At 36.4% G+C, this 20,195-nt stretch overlaps 1 protein-coding gene across 1 annotated transcript in view; it reads right to left on the minus strand.

Annotated features, from left to right (window-relative positions):
* The window catches only part of slco1c1 (solute carrier organic anion transporter family, member 1C1), a 93,138-nt gene extending 74,266 nt beyond the window's left edge, over positions 1-18,872 (minus strand). The window contains exons 1-2 of the mRNA XM_062068092.1: positions 18,440-18,872; positions 10,097-10,254 (exon numbers count right to left, since the gene is read on the minus strand). Of these exons, the coding sequence (XP_061924076.1) occupies positions 10,097-10,174 (78 nt within the window). The 5' untranslated portion in view covers positions 10,175-10,254; positions 18,440-18,872. The remainder of the gene's footprint in view (positions 1-10,096; positions 10,255-18,439) is intronic.
* Positions 18,873-20,195: the final 1,323 nt, after the last annotated feature.

Raw genomic sequence — 20,195 nt, forward strand, 5'->3', positions numbered from 1 at the left:
CGAACCGTTTCAGGGAGAGCTGAAGATCCTGGCCAGATGAAGACATCAGGACCACATCATCTGCAAAAAGCAGAGACCTAATCCTGCAGCCACCAAACCGGATCCCCTCAACGCCTTGACTGCGCCTAGAAATTATTTCCATAAAAGTTATGAACAGAATCGGTGACAAAGGGCAGCCTTGGCAGAGTCCAACCCTCACTGGAAACGTGTCCGACTTACTGCCAGCAATGCGGACCAAGCTCTGACACTGATCGTACAGGGAGCGGACCGCCACAATCAGACAGTCCATACTCTCTGAGCACTCCCCACAGGACTTCCCCAGGGACACGGTCGAATGCCTTCTCCAAGTCCACAAAGCACATGTAGACTGGTTGGGCAAACTCCCATGCACCCTCAAGGACCCTGCCGAGAGTATAGAGCTGGTCCACAGTTCCACGACCAGGACGAAAACCACACTGTTCCTCCTGAATCCGAGGTTCGACTATCCGGCATAGCCTCCTTAAGCTAGCTCTTGGGACGTGGAACGTCACCTCGCATTTGTGAGGATGTCTAGTAATTTATCCAGGTGATCATTTTGCCACCTATCGCTGTCACAATGTGTTCCTGTGACTCCAGGACACCTTCATGGCGGAGTGTCGCAGCAGCCGCTGGTGGTTGCGGCCCAATGGCACCAGACACGGTGGGGGGAATGTCCCGACTTTGTGTCACGTAGGGCTGTTACCGCGATTAGCTCTCCTGTGTTGTAATAATAAATTGAGTAATCAAACAAGAAGGAGTCTTCCGTATCCTTTTTTGGTATTCTGGCATGTTCAAATTAAAACTGCAAACCATCCATCCATCCATTTTCTACTGCTTGTCCCTTTTGGGGTGGCGGGGGGTGCTGGAGCCTATCTCAGCTGCATTCGGGCGGAAAGTGGGGCACACCCTGGACAAGTCGCTCCCTCATCACAGGGCCAACACAGATAGACTGTTACGTGCGGGGGGGTCACAGTTTGCTGCAAGGTTCGTTCCCCCGGGATGCAAACGGACCACTCCGGACAAGACGTGCAGGTAGGAACATCATTTATTCTCAAAAAGTCAAACAAGTACCAAAAACTGAAAACAAGCCAGAGGAAAAATGTGCCGATCGCACTCGAAGCAAACGCTAACACTTAGCATAGGCAAAAAGACGAGGAATACTCACGTAATTGTAGCATAAGCAAACAAAGAAGCCAGGCCGACTGACCGGCAAAGGCAGGCTTAAATAATGCCTCTGATTAGGGCTCAGGGAACAGGTGAGCGTCCCGAACACCAATCGGAGGCAGGTGAAAATAATAAGTAGCCAAGGTAACTGAACAAACTCAAGGGTGCACAACAACAGGAACTAAGGGAGTCCAAAACTAACAGAAAATAACAAAAACATGATCCGGGCCACGGATCATGACATAGACAGACAACATTCAATTTAGTGTTGCCAATCAACCTATCCCCAGGTGCTTGTCTTTGGAGGTGGGAAGAAGCCGGAGTACCCGGAGCGAACCCACGCAGTCACGGGGAGAACATGCAAACTCCACACAGAGAGATCCCGAGCCCGGGATTGAACCCAGGACTACTCAGGACCTTCGTATTGTGAGGCACGTGCCCTAACCCCTGTTTCACCGTGCTGCCCAACTGCAAACCAAATATACACTACCGTTCAAAAGCTTGGGGTCACCCAAACAATTTTGTGGAACAGCCTTCATTTCTAAGAACAAGAATAGACTGTCGAGTTTCAGATGAAAGTTCTCTTTTTCTGGCCATTTTCAGCGTTTAATTGACCCCACAAATGTGATGCTCCAGAAACTCAATCTGCTCAAAGGAAGGTCAGTTTTGTAGCTTCTGTAACGAGCTAAACTGTTTTCAGATGTGTGAACATGATTGCACAAGGGCTTTCTAATCATCAATTAGCCTTCTGAGCCAATGAGCAAACACATTGTACCATTAGAACACTGGAGTGATAGTTGCTGGAAATGGGCCTCTATACACCTATGTAGATATTGCACCAAAAACCAGACATTTGCAGCTAGAATAGTCATTTACCACATTAGCAATGTATAGAGTGTATTTCTTTAAAGTTAAGACTAGTTTAAAGTTATCTTCATTGGAAATAAGGACATTTCAATGTGACCCCAAACTTTTGAACGGTAGTGTATATACAAAAATATTCTGCTGTTGTTTGATACGTTACATACGTTTTGGCTGATACTACAAATGTTGCTATCAACCCAAAACCAAAAGGTGTCTTGTTCTCCCTTTTCCATCTCCACACTGTTTCTACTTGTACGTTGCCTACTATCCGTGTCAGCTCGTTTTACCCGCAATGTCAAGACGTGACGACGGCGCGCCAACATGTCCAAAAAAGAAACCGGTGTTTTTTTAGAAGCAATACAGTACCGTTTTAATTCATTAGTACTGCAGTACTTTATTAGTGTCTACCCCGAGTTAGAACTATGCGCTACTTTGTCTTAGGAATGGCAACAGTGGAGGATGCATGTGCATGTTCCTTAAAGGCCTACTGAAAGCCACTACTACCGACCACGCAGTCTGATAGTTTATATATCAATGATGAAATCTTAACATTGCAACATATGCCAATACGGCCGGGTTAACTTATAAAGTGACATTTTAAACTTCCCGGGAAACTTCCGCTTGAAAACGTCGCGGTATGATGACGTATGCGCGTGACGTCACAAGGTCAAGGGAAGTGTTTGGACCCAATTCAAATGCCTCTGATTTCTTCGACAAAATTCCACAGTATTCTGGACATCTGTGTTGGTGAATCTTTTGCAATTTGTTTAATGGACAATGGAGACCGCAAAGAAGAAAGTTGTAGGTGCGATCGGTGTATTAGCGGCTGGCTGCAGCAACACCAACACCAGGAGGTTGTGTTGTGTTTTGAGCAGGATAGCAGACGCACTACGGTGAGTACAGCTTTGGCTTCCAAACATTTGATCGCTTGCCCGTACGTGCGTGTCGATATGTGCATGTCACGTACGTAACTTTGGGGAAATATATGTTTCTTGCCGACTCTGATGGCGGCCGGGGTGTCGTCAAAAGCGAACAACGCCCGCCGCCGCCGCCGCATCTAAGTTAGCTTCTATTTTTTTAGCTTCGCCAAGCTGAAAATGATTAACCGTGTATTTACATGTTCATGGTTTAATAGTATTGTTGATCTTCTGTCTAGCCTTCCAGTCAGGGTTTTTTTTTAATTTAGTTTCTATCTGCATTTGAGACTGATGCTATCACGTTAGCTCCGTAGCTAACTTAGCTTCTATTTTTTTTAGCTTCGCCAAGCTGAAATGTATTAACCGTGTATTTACATGTTCATGGTTTAATAGTATTGTTGATCTTCTGTCTAGCCTTCCAGTCAGGGTTTTTTTAAATTTAGTTTTTATCTGCATTTGAGACTGATGCTATCACGTTAGCTCCGTAGCTAACATAGCTTCTATTTTTTTTAGCTTCGCCAAGCTGAAAATTAATAACCGTGTATTTACATGTTCATGGTTTAATAGTATTGTTGATCTTCTGTCTAGCCTTCCAGTCAGGGTTTTTTTAAATTTAGTTTCTATCTGCATTTGAGACTGATGCTATCACGTTAGCTCCGTAGCTAACATAGCTTCTATTTTTTTTAGCTTCGCCAAGCTGAAAATTAATAACTGTGTATTTACATGTTCATGGTTTAATAGTATTGTTGATCTTCTGTCTAGCCTTCCAGTCAGGGTTTTTTAAAATTTAGTTTCTATCTGCATTTGAGACTGATGCTATCACGTTAGCTCCGTAGCTAACTTAGCTTCTATTTTTTTTAGCTTCGCCAAGCTGAAAATTATTAATAGTGTATTTACATGTTCATGGTTTAATAGTATTGTTGATCTTCTGTCTATCCTTCCAGTCAGGTTTTTTTTTAAATTTTGTTTCTATCTGCATTTGAGCCTGCTATCACGTTAGCTCTGTAGCTAACTTAGCTTCTATTTTTTTAGCTTTGCAAAGCTGAAAATTATTAATCGTGTATTTACATGTTCATGGTTTAGTAGTATCGTTGATCTTCTGTCTATCCTTCCAGTCAGGGTTTTTTTAAATTTTGTTTCTATCTGCATTTGAGCCTGCTATCACGTTAGCTCTGTAGCTAACTTAGCTTCTATTTTTTTAGCTTCGCAAAGCTGAAAATTATTAACCGTGTATTTACATGTTCAGTCACTGTGAATGTCCATTTCGCGTTCTCGACTCTCATTTTCAAGAGGATATAGTATCCCAGGTGGTTTAAAATACAAATCCGTGATCCACAATAGAAAAAGGAGAGAGTGTGGAATCCAATGAGCCAGCTTGTACCTAAGTTACGGTCAGAGCGAAAAAAGATACGTCCTGCACTGCACTCTAGTCCTTCACTCTCACATTCCTCATCCACGAATCTTTCATCCTGGCTCAAATTAATGGGGTAATCGTCGCTTTCTCGGTCCGAATCGCTCTCGCTGCTGGTGTAAACAATGGGGAAATGTGAGGAGCCTTTCAACCTGCGACGTCACGCTACTTCCGGTACAGGCAAGGCTTTTTTTAAAATCAGCGACCAAAAGTTGTGAACTTTATCGTCGTTGTTCTATACTAAGTCCTTTCAGCAAAAATATGGCAATATCGCGAAATTATCAAGTATGACACATAGAATGGATCTGCTATTCCCGTTTAAATTAAAAAAAATTCATTTCAGTAGGCCTTTAATGTTGGGTTTTGTTGGTGTTCTTCTTGGTTTGGTGCTTGTTCCTGTCCTGCGCTCTTATTTTGGTGGCACTTCCCCTTCTCTCTCTCTCTCTCCCCTCCCTAGATGAACTGTACAGTGCCAGGTGCCTCTAAAAAGGCCCAAAACATCATAAGGGACCCATCTCACCCCGGACATGGACTTTTTGAACTGCTGCCCTCGGGCAGGAGATGCAGCACAATAATAAATGCCGGACAAACAGATTTAAGAACACTTTTTACCCGAGAGCAATAATGTGGCTGAACACAAGACAAGAATGACTGTACATGTGAGCTGTGTGATTGCTATTTTTATGTACAAACCCCGTTTCTATATAAGTTGGGAAATTGTATTAGATGTAAATATAAACGGAATACAATGATTTGCAAATCATTTTCAACCCATATTCTGTTGAATATGCTACAAAGACAACATATTTGATGTTCAAACTCATAAACATTTTTTTTTTTTTGGCAAATAATCATTAACTTTATAATTTGATGCCAGCAACACGTGACAAAGAAGTTGGGAAAGGTGGCAATAAATACTGATAAAGTTGAGGAATGCTCATCAAACACTTATTTGGAACATCCCACGGGTGAACAGGCTAATTGGGAACAGGTGGGTGCCATGATTGGGTATAAAAGTAGATTCCATGAAAGGCTCAGTCATTCACAAACAAGGATGGGGCGAGGGTCACCACTTTGTCAACAAATGCGTGAGCAAATTGTTGAACAGTTTAAGAAAAACTTTTCTCAACTAGCTATTGCAAGGAATTTAGGGATTTCACCATCTACGCTCCGTAATATCATTAAAGGGTTCAGAGAATCTGGAGAAATCACTGCACGTAAGCAGCTTCGATCCCTCAGGCTGTACTGCATCAACAAGCGACATCAGTGTGTAAAGGATATCACCACATAGGCTCGGGAACACTTCAGAAACCCACCGTCAGTAACTACAGTTGGTCGCTACATCTGTAAGTGCAAGTTAAAACTCTCCGATGCAAGGCGAAAACCGTTTATCAACAACACCCAGAAACGCAGTCGGCTTTGCTGGGCCTGAGTTCATCTAAGATGGACTGATACAAAGTGGAAAAGTGTTTTGTGGTCTGAAGAGTCCACAATTCAAATTGTTTTTGGAAACTGTGGACGTCGTGTCCTCCGGACCAAAGAGGAAAAGAACCATCCGGATTGTTATAGGCGCAAAGTTAAAAAGCCAGCATGTGTGATGGTATGGGGGTGTATTAGTGCCCAAGACATGGGTAACTTACACATCTGTGAAGGCACCATTAATGCTGAAAGGTACATACAGGTTTTGGAGCAACATATGTTGCCATCTAAGCAACGTTACCATGGACGCCCCTGCTTATTTCAGCAAGACAATGCCAAGCCTCGTGTTACATCAACGTGGCTTCATAGTAAGAGTGCGGGTACTAGACTGGCCTGCCTGTAGTCCAGACCTGTTGAAAATGTGTGGCGCATTATGAAGCCTAAAATAGCAGAAGGGAGACCCCCGGACTGTTGAACAACTTAAGCTGTACATCAAGCCAGAATGGGAAAGAATTCCACCTGAGAAGCTTAAAAAATGTGTCTCCTCAGTTCCCAAACGTTTACTGAGTGTTGTTAAAAGGAAAGGCCATGTAACACAGTGGTGAACATGCCCTTTCCCAACTACTTTGGCACGTGTTGCAGCCATGAAATTCTAAGTTAATTATTATTTGCAACAAAAAAATAAAGTTTATGAGTTTGAACATCAAATATGTTGTCTTTGTAGTGCATTCAACTGAATATGGCTTGAAAAGGATTTGCAAATCATTGTATTCCGTTTATATTTACATCTAACACAATATGGAAACGGGGTTTGTATTTTATGTATTTGTATCTATTTATCTATGTTCATATGTTTTTATGTGTTATTATTAGAGATGTCCGATAATATCGGTCTGCCGACATTATCGGTATCGGTTTTTTATTATCAGTATCGTTTTTTTTTGTTTTTATTTTAATTTTATTTTTTATTAAATCCACATAAAAAACACAAGATACACTTACAATTAGTGCACCAACCCGAAAAACCTCCCTCCCCCCATTTACACTCATTCACACAAAAGGGTTGTTTCTTTCTGTTATTAATATTCTGGTTCCTACATTATATATCAATATATATCAATACAGTCTGCAAGGGATACAGTCCGTAAGCACACATGATTGTGCGTGCTGCTGCTCCACTAATAATACTAACCTTTAACAGTTAATTTTACAAATTTTCATTAATTACTAGTTTCTATGTAACTGTTTTTATATTGTTTTACTTTCTTTTTTATTCAAGAAAATGTTTTTAATTTATTTATCTTATTTTATTTGATTCATTTTTTAAAAAAGTACCTTATCTTCACCATACCTGGTTGTCCAAATTAGGCATAATAATGTGTTAATTCCACGACTGTATATATATCGGCTGATATCGGTATCGGTTGATATCGGTAATTAAAGAGTTGGACAATATCGGAATATCGGATATCGGCAAAAAGCCATTATCGGACATCCCTAGTTATTATGAATTTGCACTAAATTAGTTTTGCTTACAATTTCGTTGTACAATGACAATAAAGATATATTCTATTCTATTCACTTCCTGTTGTGTTGGTGTTTTTTCACAACTACTTTACACAACACATGCCTTTAAGCACTTTTCCCCTCACCTGCTTTCTGTTGGCGAATAAGACTATTTAGGTTGAATGTGAGCCACCATTCTTTGTAGGGACTTTGTTTGGAATTAATACTCTTCATGTGGACGCTCTCTCCTTCAGCCGTAAGTTTTTGCTGTATTCCAGCATTCCGTTGTGTTTCGCACCTGTCAGTTTTAGTTTCGTATTTGCACAGCCTTCCCTGGATAGGTAATCCTAAAAATCGATATACTGGCCCCAGACACATTTTTTTCTCTAAACGCCCCCCCTCCCCCCCCCAAGTCAAAATAATTGCCCAGGCCCGCGGTAAAAGCGATACAGACCCACTGTTCCTGTCAGAATAATTGTATATAAGTTAAAACACAACTTGTTTTCCCATGAGTTCAGGCTGCCCTGCGAGAAGACAAAAGCTGTCTTTGTCCTTATTCAAGCAAAAGGCCTACCGCTTGTAAACCTCCACCGTGTGCGATGGGATGCTATTGGACAGCCACAGGAAGACCTTGTCATGACCCGAGGTCTACAAAGCAGAGAGGGGGGAAACCTGACACCGCTCCAAGCACCTTTTCTTTGAACTGTTTATGAGCCATCAGTGTGTGAATGTGTGTGTGAATGGCTGAATGTGGAAAATAGTGTCAAAGCGCTTTGAGTTCCTTAAAAAGGTAGAAAAGCGCTATACAAGTACGACCCATTTACCATTTACCATGAACCCCCTCCTCTTAGGAGCAGCTGCGTAATGTAATCAGAAAATGCCCAAATAAAGGAGGAGCGCGTCGGGATTGCCTTCAGAGCGTGGTGGGAGGCTGTAGCTGAGTGTGCAGCCCCAGACGTTTCTCCTCATGAGCTAAATTGAATCCTGTCTCTGTTTGATTCCTTTGCTTCTTGTCTTGTCTAATAGATGTCATCAGTGTTTGAACCTGACAGTTCCCATTGAAATGCTGATTTGGACCTGTCAATTTGGTTTTAGCTCGGAGGAAAACGTTTTTATCCGATTTATTCCGCGGCTTGCGGTTCTTTTATGTTTCATTTCAAAACTAACTGAAGCTCCCATTATCAGCCATTTTTGGCGTATGCCCCGATAACAGGTGCCCGGTACCACTAAAACGCGCTGTTGCTTTTACGACCTTGCTGGCCAGGCGATTGATCTTGTTTAATTGGAAGCTGGCTCGCCCCCCCATCACACGGCCGTTGGATTAGAGAGATTCTCTACAATCTAAAACTGGAAAAACTTGGGTTTTTGCTAAAGGGCTCGGCTCAAGCATTTGAAAGTTCATGGAGTCCTTTCCTGATGTATGTTAACTCTCTTGACTTATGCCCGGACGCAGATGAGGAATAATTTCCCTTTTATTTATTATTATTATTCTTTCTTTCATTTTTACTTTTATTTCCTTTTTTTTTTCCCCTTTCAGCCTGTTTGTCTGTCTCTGGCCCCGTATGTGTGTGTATGTGTGAGAATGTGTCTGTCTTTGTCATCTTTTTTGTAGGGATGTCCGATAATATCGGCAGGCCGATAAAATGTAATATCGAAAATTATCGGTATCGGTTTTTTTTATTATCTGTATCGGTTTTTTTAATTTTTTTTTTTTTTTTTTTTTTTTATTAAATCAACATAAAAAACACAAGATACACTTACAATTAGTGCACCAACCCAAAAAACCTCCCTCCCCCCATTTCTTTCTGTTATCAATATTCTGGTTCCTACATTATATATCAATATATATCAATACAGTCTGCAAGGGATACAGTCCGTAAGCACACGTGATTGTGCGTGCTGCTGGTCCACTAATAGTACTAACCTTTACCAGTTAATTTTACTCATTTTCATTAATTACTAGTTTCTATGTGACTGTTTTTATATTGTTTTACTTTCTTTTTTATTAAAGAAATTTTTTTAAATTTAGTTATCTTATTTTTTTTATTTTTTATTTTTAAGTACCTTATCTTCACCATACATGGTTGTCCAAATTAGGCATAATAATGTGTTAATTCCACGACTGCATATATCGGTTGGTATCGGTATCGGTTGATATCGGTATCGGTAATTAAAGAGTTGGACAATATCGGAATATCGGATATCGGCAAAAAGCCATTATCGGACATCCCTACTTTTTTGTTATATGATTGTGCCATATGTCCCTTGTTGATGTGACCTGAGTGGGGTGGGAGGGTGGGTGGGTGGTTTGGGTTTTAAGGGAAAGGGTGTGAATAATTTACTGACTTTAAAATTGTACTGTTTCGACTTGCCCATTTTTTTTTTTGTCTATTTGAAAATGCCAATAAAAGAAGTTGGATTAAAACTAACTGGAGCTGTTTTATGTGTTGCATTTTGTCTCCACTTCTCTTGCTGTTCCGAAACTGAACCAAAACCAGGGTACATGCAGAACAGAGATTACAGAAACACTGTTACACGCTTCATTATCAGACACACGGGTTACAATTGTTTCTGTGCACACTGGTATCTGGTATCATCAAATGGCATTGTCCTAAAAACTAAATGTCCACATAAGTTGCATCTATTTCCTAGAATCATCCATACTGCTGATGCTGATTTGGATGGAAAGGCAGACACGTCGCCAGTTATTATGAACGCTCCATTGACCTTTCAATCCCAACATTAGAGTCACTCATCAACTTCTTTTTTTTTTTTTGCAGCACAGAATGAAACTTGCCTTGAGACCGGAGCAGGAAGAAGCACATGTTTTCCTGTTCTTCTGCACGCCGCCGCGCTGATGGGCTCCCCCCTCCATCCTCCTCCTGAGGGCTGGCGGTGTCTCCTTTGCTGTCGTCTACCACGAAGTGCAGTTTCTTGCCAGCGATGCATGCAAGCCTGTAAATTGACGATCAGATCAAAGCATGTGACCCGCGTCTAGGTCTCATGACAGAAAGGAAGCACACACGAGAGAGAACTGGCTCAGTCAAACGCTCAAAGAATATATGTGTCATTTTTCCACGCTCATAATGTGTTATTTGGTGTATTAAAACAGGTTACAGGTTACAAAAGCTCTTCTTGGCTGCTGACATACGACTTAGGCCGTGGCCTAAAAACGGCTTTCTAAAAAAATATATATATATATGTTTTGATTTCTTTACAGAAATCACAGAATGTTAATCAATTTAATAAAATAAAATAGGAAAAAAAAAGGAAAACTGAACATTAAAAAAAAACAAAAAACTGTGGAGCGTTTTTTAAGTCAAATACTTTGTTGAATTTTTAAATGATTAGTTTTTTGTGAATTAAATTACTCATTTAATTTAATAAATTAAAATTAATTAAATTAAATTAAATGTATTTAATAAAAATGATACATTTAATAAATAATTTAATTAAATTAATAAAAGAAAATAGAGCAATTCCCACCCAATCCCCACCTTTTCAATACTTAGGATATAAATATATATAAAGCAATTGAGAAGACATACAATACTTTTATTGAATACTAAAAAAAAATAGTAAAACTAAACATAAACAGAACAAAACTGTGGAGCGTTCAAATACTTAGTTGAATTATTAAATTATTAGTTTTTGTGAATTCATTTAATTCATCTAATTTAATAAATTAAAATGTATTGAATTAATTTAATAAAAAATACATTAATTCAAAAATGTTATTTAAAAAATAATTATCAAGAAAATACTTTTATTGAATACTAAAAAAAAATAGTAAAAGTAAACATAAAAAAACCAAAACTGTGGAGCGTTCAAATACTTAGTTGAATTATTAAATTATTAGTTTTTGTGAATTCATTTAATTCATCTAATTTAATAAATTAAAATGTATTAAATTAATTTAATAAAAAATACATTAATTCAAAAATGTTATTAAAAAAATAATTATCAAGAAAATAGAGCAATTCCCATCCTTTTCAATACTTAGGATATAAATATATATAAAGCAATTGAGAAGATATACAATATTTTTTTATTAAATACTAAAAATACTAAAAAAAAAAAAAAAGGAAAATTACACATTTACAAAACAAAACAAAACTGTGAAGCGTTTTTTGAGTCAAATACTTTGTTGAATTATTTAATTATTAGGTTTTGTGAATTCATTTAATTTAATTTAATAAATTAAAATGTATTAAATTAATTTAATGAAAAATAAATGAATTCATAAATTGTATTCCAAAAAATAATTAATTTAATGAAAGAAAATAGAGCAACGCCAACTCCAAACCAATCCCAGCTTTACAATACTTAGGATATAAATGTATAAAGCGATTGAGAAGACATACAAATACGATACTTTTATTAAATACAATACAAAAAAAAAAAAAAAAAAGGAAAACTAAAGATTTAAAAAACAAAACAAAACTGTGGAGCGTTTTTTGAGTCAAATACTTTGCTGAATTATTAAATGATTAATTTTTGTAAGTTCATTTAATTAATGTAATTTGATCAATTAAATGTAATTAGATTTATTTTAATTAATTTAATTAAAAAATGTATTAATCCAATTACTTTTTTCTAATTGATTAAATACTTTGTTGATTACTTTGTTGAAATGTGCAACATTGCCTAGAGGTAGTTTGGCTGAGTCTGCTCTCAGTGCTGCTGGAGTGATCGCCAAGCGCCGAAGTGGGTGTGAGTCACGTTATAATAATGTTATATCTTGTTTGGTTATCATCATTTTACCATTGGCAAACGTGACATTGAGTTGCAATTACAATTGCAAGTCCAAGACGTTAGATGCCAGTAGTGTATTGTTTATGGTGTGTTTTCTGTTGTTGTTGCGCCCTAAAAAGTGTTAATATTGTAAGTATTGTACTTAATACACACCAGCTGTTTGATTGTAATGTGCATCTTAGTTGTAGTTTTCATTACCAAATTTGGAGGTGTTTAAATCGCCATGTAAAATCGCTAATGCTAATCAGTAGCATGTCAATAGCAAAGCCAATTTATATTAACATCAAGATAGCGCATTTTTAGAAAATTGGAGCCTTACTTTACTTACTTTGTTGAATTATTAATTAGTTTTTTAATGAATTTAATTTTATAAATTTGAACACAAATTAATTTTATGAAAAATTTGATTAATCCAATTAGTTTTATTTATTTATTATTATACTTTAAATAATTGAATTGAATACATTAAAATGTATTACATTTAATTAAATTAATAACACATTTAATTAAATTAGTTTCTTTAATTATTAAATACTTTGTTGATTACTTTGTTGAAAATTGCAACATTATTGAGAGGTAGTTTGGCTGAGTTTGCTCTCAGTGCTGCTTGAGTGATCACCAAGATAACTGCTGCTCGGTTGTTATTTCTTGTTTGGTTATCCTCTTATTATCATATACAAACATGATGTTGAGTTGCAATTACAATTGCAAGTCCAACACAATAGATGGCAGTAGTGTATAGTTTACGGTTGTTGTTGTTTTTTTTGCGCCCTAAAAAGTGTTGGTACTGTAAGTATTGTACTTATTACACACTAGCTATTTAATTGTACCGTGTTCTAGTTTTTATTAGCAAATTTGGAGGTGTTGAAATCGCCATGTAAAATTGCTAATGCTAACCAGTAGCATGTCAATAGCAAAGCCAATTTATATTAGCATCAATATAGCACATTTTTAGAAAAGTTGAGCCTTACTTTACTTACTTTGGAGCGTTTTTGGGTCAATGACTTTGTTGAATTATTAAATTATTAGTTGTTGTTTTTTTTAAGTAATTTAATTCAATGAATTTAAATTAAAAAAAAATGTTTTATGAAAAATGTAATTAATCCTTTTTTTTTTAAATTATTAAATACTTTAAATAATTGAATTTAATAAATTAAGATTTCTTAAATGAAAATAAAATACATTTAATAAAAAATGTAATTCAATTAATTTTTTAAATTATGAAATAGGTAGTTTGGCTGAGTCCGCTCTCAGTGCCGCTTGAGTGATCGCCAAGGTAGCAAAGCCAATGTATATTAGCGTCAATAGAGCGTATTTTTAGAAAAAAGGAGCCTCGTTTTTTGAGTCCATTTTGTTGACTTTGTAGAACTATTAAATTATAAAAAAATATATATATTCATTTAATCTTACAAATTTAAATTAATGACATTAAATCAAATTATTTTAATATTGAATTTTAATAATTTTATACATTTTTTTTAAATTATAACATTTTTTGTTGATTACTTTGTCACTTTACACGCAACCCAGGTACCAAAACATGGCACAGTTGAATCTCACATGAATTGGGACCGGCGGGATTCGGTAAGTACCAAAAAAGTACCGGATTTGGTACCCATCCCTACCGGTGAGTACTGTAATCTACAGTAGAACACACTCAACTACTGTAAAATTAGTGTTAAGCTGACTTTATGGGTAATATTTTATGTTCAGGGGGCTCTAATTAAAATATATATATATATATATATATATATATATATATATATATATATATATATATATATATATATATATATATATATATATATATATATATATATATATATATATATATATATACATATTAAGAGGGTTATAAACCATTTTTTACACACTGACTATAAAAATATTCTATTCATTAATGATAAACCTATGTATTTACTCGGTCACACCTGGAACCAATTAGCCACCATAAACGATGACGACTGTACTACATTAAATTGTATTGTTTTTAATGCAATATTTCTTTTTAAAAGGCATGTTACATGTTAATATCGTGCTGTTCTGGCAAGCATCGATTAAATAGATTTCGATGTTTGGTATTCCAATTTGCCTCCCAGCACCAATTAGACGATTAATTAGTTTTTGCACATACGTAGCTGTTGATTGTACCCCCTGGGGAGAGTCGACAGTATACTCCCTGCTGAATCTGTTACCTTACTATTAAAAGGCATCGCTTTGAGGAGAAGAAAACGAGTCGTCTACGCATTAAAGGGAACCTTTACATGGCTGACTAAAGGGCCCTAGCTTTCCAAAGTGTTGTAAGCATTATATCCCCACCTCTTATGGCTTTGAGCACGTAAACGATTGAATATCTAAAACACACGCATCAGCTTTGTGTGGTGTCAGACAATAATAGCAATATGGCAAAATATAGCTAGGTACTAATGTTAGCTATCTTTGTATATTATATTGTAACCACATGCACACTTAGGGAACGTATGTACGTAAACATGCACACTTAGGGAGCGTGTGAATGTAGACATGTACATTTAATTGATTAATTGTAATTGCAACTTAATGTCATTTTTGCAAATCATAATATGATGATAACCAAACAAGAAATAGCCACCGAACAGCAGTTACCTTGGCGATCACTCAAGCAGCACTGAGAGCGGACTCAGCCAAACTACCTCTCGGTAATGTTGCAATTTTCAACAAAGTAATCAACAAAGTATTTAATAATTTAAAAAACGAATTTAATTAAATTTTTTATTAAATACAATTTATTTATTTATTTATTTAAGAAATGTTAATGTATTAAATTCAATTATTTTAACTATTTCATCATTTTAAAAAAATGGATTAATCACATTTTTCATTAAAAAAATATATATATTTAATTAATTTTAATTTATTGACTTAAATTACTTTAAAAAAAAACAAAACAACTAATACTTTAATAATTCAACAAAGTAAATGACCTACAAACGTTTCAAAGTAAGTAAAGTAAGGCTCCGCTTTTCTAAAAATGCGCTATCTTGTTAATATAAATTGGCTTTGCTACTGATTAGCATTAGCGATTTTACATGGCGATTTCAACACCTCCAAGTTTGGTAATAAAAACGACAACTAAGATGCACGTTACAATCAAACAGCTGGTCAAATTTACGTATCAAGATTAATAGGCTTTTTTGGATAATAAATATGAAATATAATAACTTGCACTTACAGATGTAGCGACCAACTGTAGTTACTGAGTTTGTAAACATTAACGCAGACAACACAAAATTGATTAAGAGGAAATGAAAATATCGACCTAATAACTCTAGTATCGATTATATACTGATACTACTCTTGGTATTGTTGGAAGCATATCCATATTTAAGTGTTACTTCTTTCTAAACTCCTATAGTCATATAAAAAATAGCTAGTATTCTTCCTTCTTTTGAGTATCATAGTAAGGTGTTGGCCTTCTAGATTGGAATGTGTCAGAGTAGAGATAACTCGGAGTAGTCTAAACAAAGAGAGTGGGGGCGAGGGACAGACGGAAGATCACGGGACTTCCGGGGGGTTTGAGCTAGACCGAGCTAGACCGATCTGGACCGGGCTAGGGAACGCTTGGGTACTGGGTTGGTCTCAGGTTTGTCCTCTAAGCTTTGAGAATAAACTACAAAATACCAACTATTGCCTGGAGATTGAATATAAACATCAGCGTATTGCCATAAAAAGAATCTGGGAGAGACTAGCAATTTGAATTCCCCATTGGAGGAATGCTGGTCAACTCAACAATTTGGGGGCTCGTCCGGGATTAATCTTAGATTGCTGGTCAACGCAACAGTATCGACACCACCAATTAATTTATTGAATTAAATTACTTTAAAAAAAAAAACTAATACTTTAATAATTCAACAAAGTAAATGACCCACAAACGCTCCAAAGTAAGTAAAGCAAGGCTCCACTTTTCTAAAAATGTGCTATCTTGATGTTAATATAAATTGGCTTTGCGACTGATTAGCATTAGCGATTTTACATGGCGATTTCAACACCTCCAAGTTTGGTAATAAAAACTACAACTAAGGTGCACGTTACAATCAAACAGCTGGTCAAATTTACTTATCAAGATTAATAGGCTTTTTGGGAAAAAAATATGAAATATAATATGATAACCTTAGGATGAAAACTAAGTCAATGAATGGCTATGACAAGTTTTTAGGGTTACAACAGTTAATTGATTAATTCTATAAAAAAAAAGCTTTGATATATATTATGTTGCTTTGATTACTCGTTTAATGAGTGTAACTAATAACAATGCATATAATACCAAGAGTACCCAGAACCTAATATATGCCGACTTAGTTTCCGCACGGCTCTGCAATAGAGAACACACGACAATGTTTTGGTTTTGGTTTCTATTAATGCACACGTTAGAAATGCAATTTCCATTAATGATGATGTACATTTATTAGAAAATGAATAAAGGTTATGGCAAGCAGAAGCGTATTTATATGTACATTTATAACAGTTTATTTCAACAATTTTTCCTAAAATATGCAAAGAGGCCATAAAGGTGGGGTCTCCAAAGTGCAGCCAAGGGCCCATTTGAGGCCCGCAGCGAATTGCCAGAATTTTATTTATTTTTTTAAAACAGTACAAATGTAAACAAAGAAGCAAAAAGATGTAATGTAATGAGAAAAAAATCTAATTTTAGATTCTAAAAATTCAAGTTAAGCCAATTTTTTTTCCCACCAAGGGCCGCCCGCATAAGTCAGAGCATGCAGGGGACATTTTGATGATTTTTTTGGTTGAAAAAATATAACAGACATTATTAAATAGATTTAAAGACAAATATTAGTGTCAGCTTTGTCTTCTAAGTGACAATGTGTATATTATGAATAGTTATTACTATCACAATTTAAAAAAAAAATCCCATTACATTACGTCTTTTTTCTTACATTTTACAATTTGCTGAGAGCCAGCAAAATGCCGCAAATGGCCCCCAGACTGCACTTTGGACACTATGACTGGACTCTCACTATTATGTTAGATCCACTATGGACTGGACTCTCACTATTATGTTAGATCCACTATGGACTGGACTCTCACTATTATGTTAGATCCACTATGGACTGGACTCTCACTATTATGTTAGATCCACTATGGACTGGACTCTCACTATTATGTTAGATCCACTATGAACTGGACTCTCACACTATTATGTTAGATCCACTATGGACTGGACTCTCACAATATTATGTTAGATCTACTATGGACTGGACTCTCACACTATTATGTTAGATCCACTATGGACTGGACTCTCACACTATTATGTTAGATCCACTATGGACTGGACTCTCTCACTATTATGTTAGATCCACTACGGACTGGACTCTCACACTATTATGTTAGATCCACTATGGACTGGACTCTCACAATATTATGTTAGATCCACTATGGACTGGACTCTCACACTATTATGTTAGATCCACTATGGACCGGACTCTCACACTATTATGTTAGATCCACTATGGACTGGACTCTCTCACTATTATGTTAGATCCACTATGGACTGGACTCTCTCACTATTATGTTAGATCCACTACGGACTGGACTCTCACACTATTATGTTAGATCCATTATGGACTGGACTCTCACACTATTATGTTAGATCCACTATGGACTGGACTCTCACACTATTATGTTAGATCCACTATGGACTGGACTCTCACAATATTATGCTAGATCCACTTGAAGTCCAATGCACCGGTCGCCCTCTCCAAGGTTTCTCATTGTCCCATTGGGTTGAGTTTTTCCTTGCCCTGATGTGGGATCTGAACCGAGGATGTCGTTGTGGCTTGTACAGCCCTTTGAGACACTTGTGATTTACAGCTATATAAAAAAACATTGATTGATTGATTGATTGATCCCTGTAATAACTGATAATATTACACTTTGTAACTTATAGTAGGTTTGTATTTAACTTTATATGATGTCTGTTTTAGCATTTTTTTTTAAATATCAAAATTTCCCCTTGGTGGAAAAAGTTTGGACATCCCTGCTAATAAGTGTGTTTTATCAGATTACTCGATTAATCAAACAATCTAATTGATAGATTACTTGATTACTAAAATAATCGATTGTTGCAGCCCTAATTTAAAAAACAATATATTCCCTACATGTTTCAGAATATGTGTGTTTTGAGTCAAAAGTGAAACAAATCAGAATTGCACCTAACTGCATGTGATGGGAAATGATGCGTTCAATGTTTATAAAAAAAAACAAAAGTTTAATTTCTTCTCTCGAATATACCTATTAATTAACTAACATTCAAGGAACTCTTGTTAGAAGAGTACCCAAGACGAAAAAAAATAAAAATAAATAAAAAGCCAACTGACGAGTTGCGTACCTCTGTGGGAAAGAACGCTTTGGCGGGTGGCGATTCCAAGACGTGGACCGCAGGTAGGAGTCCGGAATAACCAGCGGCACCCAAACTTCTCATGAGACGCCGGCTGTCTATTATCAACCTTCTGAGACCAGCTTTAATTTCAAGCTCCGAACACACAAGCGAGAAAAGAACACTCTCAGGACATTAATCCGTAAAATGAAGAAAAAAAAAAGAAAGAAAAAAAGGCACATCCTGAGCGGGACTCCGTCCGATTCACGGCAGCGAATCGAGATGCGACTCGCGCGACCAGGAAGTGACAGTTCGCGCCTTTGAACCACGAGCTCGGTGCTAGTCAAGCATCGTCGCTCTCTCTCTCTCTCTCTCGCTCTACCTCTCTCTCTCTCCTTTGTCAACAGTAGTAACGCGTTGCCATGGCACCACAGGTGTCTTATACACCAGGAGGCGGTACATTCGGGAGTGAATATGCATGCAGTACATCCTCCGCTCTGCAGGGGGCGACAGCAGAGCGTGCGCGTTGCGATCAAGCTGCAGTAGAAGAAGACCGCTCATAATGCAGATGGAACTACTCGTCATGCCGACACCGAGCCATGAGGTATAATCGGCCCATACCAATACCGATCACACTAGAGTCTGAGTACATGATTAAAAACACACTTTTTTTTTTTAAAGAAAACAACTTTATTCAATTCCAATGTTGATAAATAATATTATTTGATGCGCTTTGCACAATTCAGTTGAACTCGATGGAATAGTTACCCAGACTTTATGGACACCCTGTATATATATATATATATATATATATATATATATATATATATATATATATATATATATATATATATATATATATATATATAATAAGCGGTAGAAAATGGATGGATGGATGAATCACAATTGAAATGTGGGTGGTTGATGAGCCTTTAGTGCGCTGGGGGGTTGCTGTGTCCCTCTAAGGTCATTCAGGAATGCAGCTGTCTGTGGTTTTGTGTTGACATCTGTCTGTGGCTTCTTACTTTATTTATTATTAATATTATTAAGATTATATATATATATACACTACCGTTCAAAAGTTTGGGGTCACCCAAACAATTTTGTGGAATAGTCTTCATTTCTAAGAACAAGAATAGACTGTCGAGTTTCAGATGAAAGTTCTCTTTTTCTGGCCATTTTGAGCGTTTAATTGACCCCACAAATGTGATGCTCCAGAAACTCAATCTGCTCAAAGGAAGGTCCGTTTTGTAGCTTCTGTAACGAGCTAAACTGTTTTCAGATGTGTGAACATGATTGCACAAGGGTTTCCTAATCATCAATTAGCCTTCTGAGCCAATGAGCAAACACATTGTACCATTAGAACACTGGAGTGATAGTTGCTGGAAATGGGCCTCTATACACCTATGTAGATATTGCACCAAAAACCAGACATTTGCAGCTAGAATAGTCATTTACCACATTAGCAATGTATAGAGTGTATTTCTTTAAAGTTAAGACTAGTTTAAAGTTATCTTCATTGAAAAGTACAGTGCTTTTCCTTCAAAAATAAGGACATTTCAATGTGACCCCAAACTTTTGAACGGTAGTTTATATATATATATATATATATATATATATATATATATATATATATATATATATATATATATATATATATATATATATATATATATATATATATATATATATATCTCATAAAATAATTATTGAAATTGTGAGATGAATACATTGTAAAATAAGTAATGATTAAATATTAGGATAATAT

Source organism: Entelurus aequoreus, linkage group LG13 (assembly GCF_033978785.1).
Source record: "Entelurus aequoreus isolate RoL-2023_Sb linkage group LG13, RoL_Eaeq_v1.1, whole genome shotgun sequence".
NCBI classification, from domain to species: domain Eukaryota; kingdom Metazoa; phylum Chordata; class Actinopteri; order Syngnathiformes; family Syngnathidae; genus Entelurus; species Entelurus aequoreus.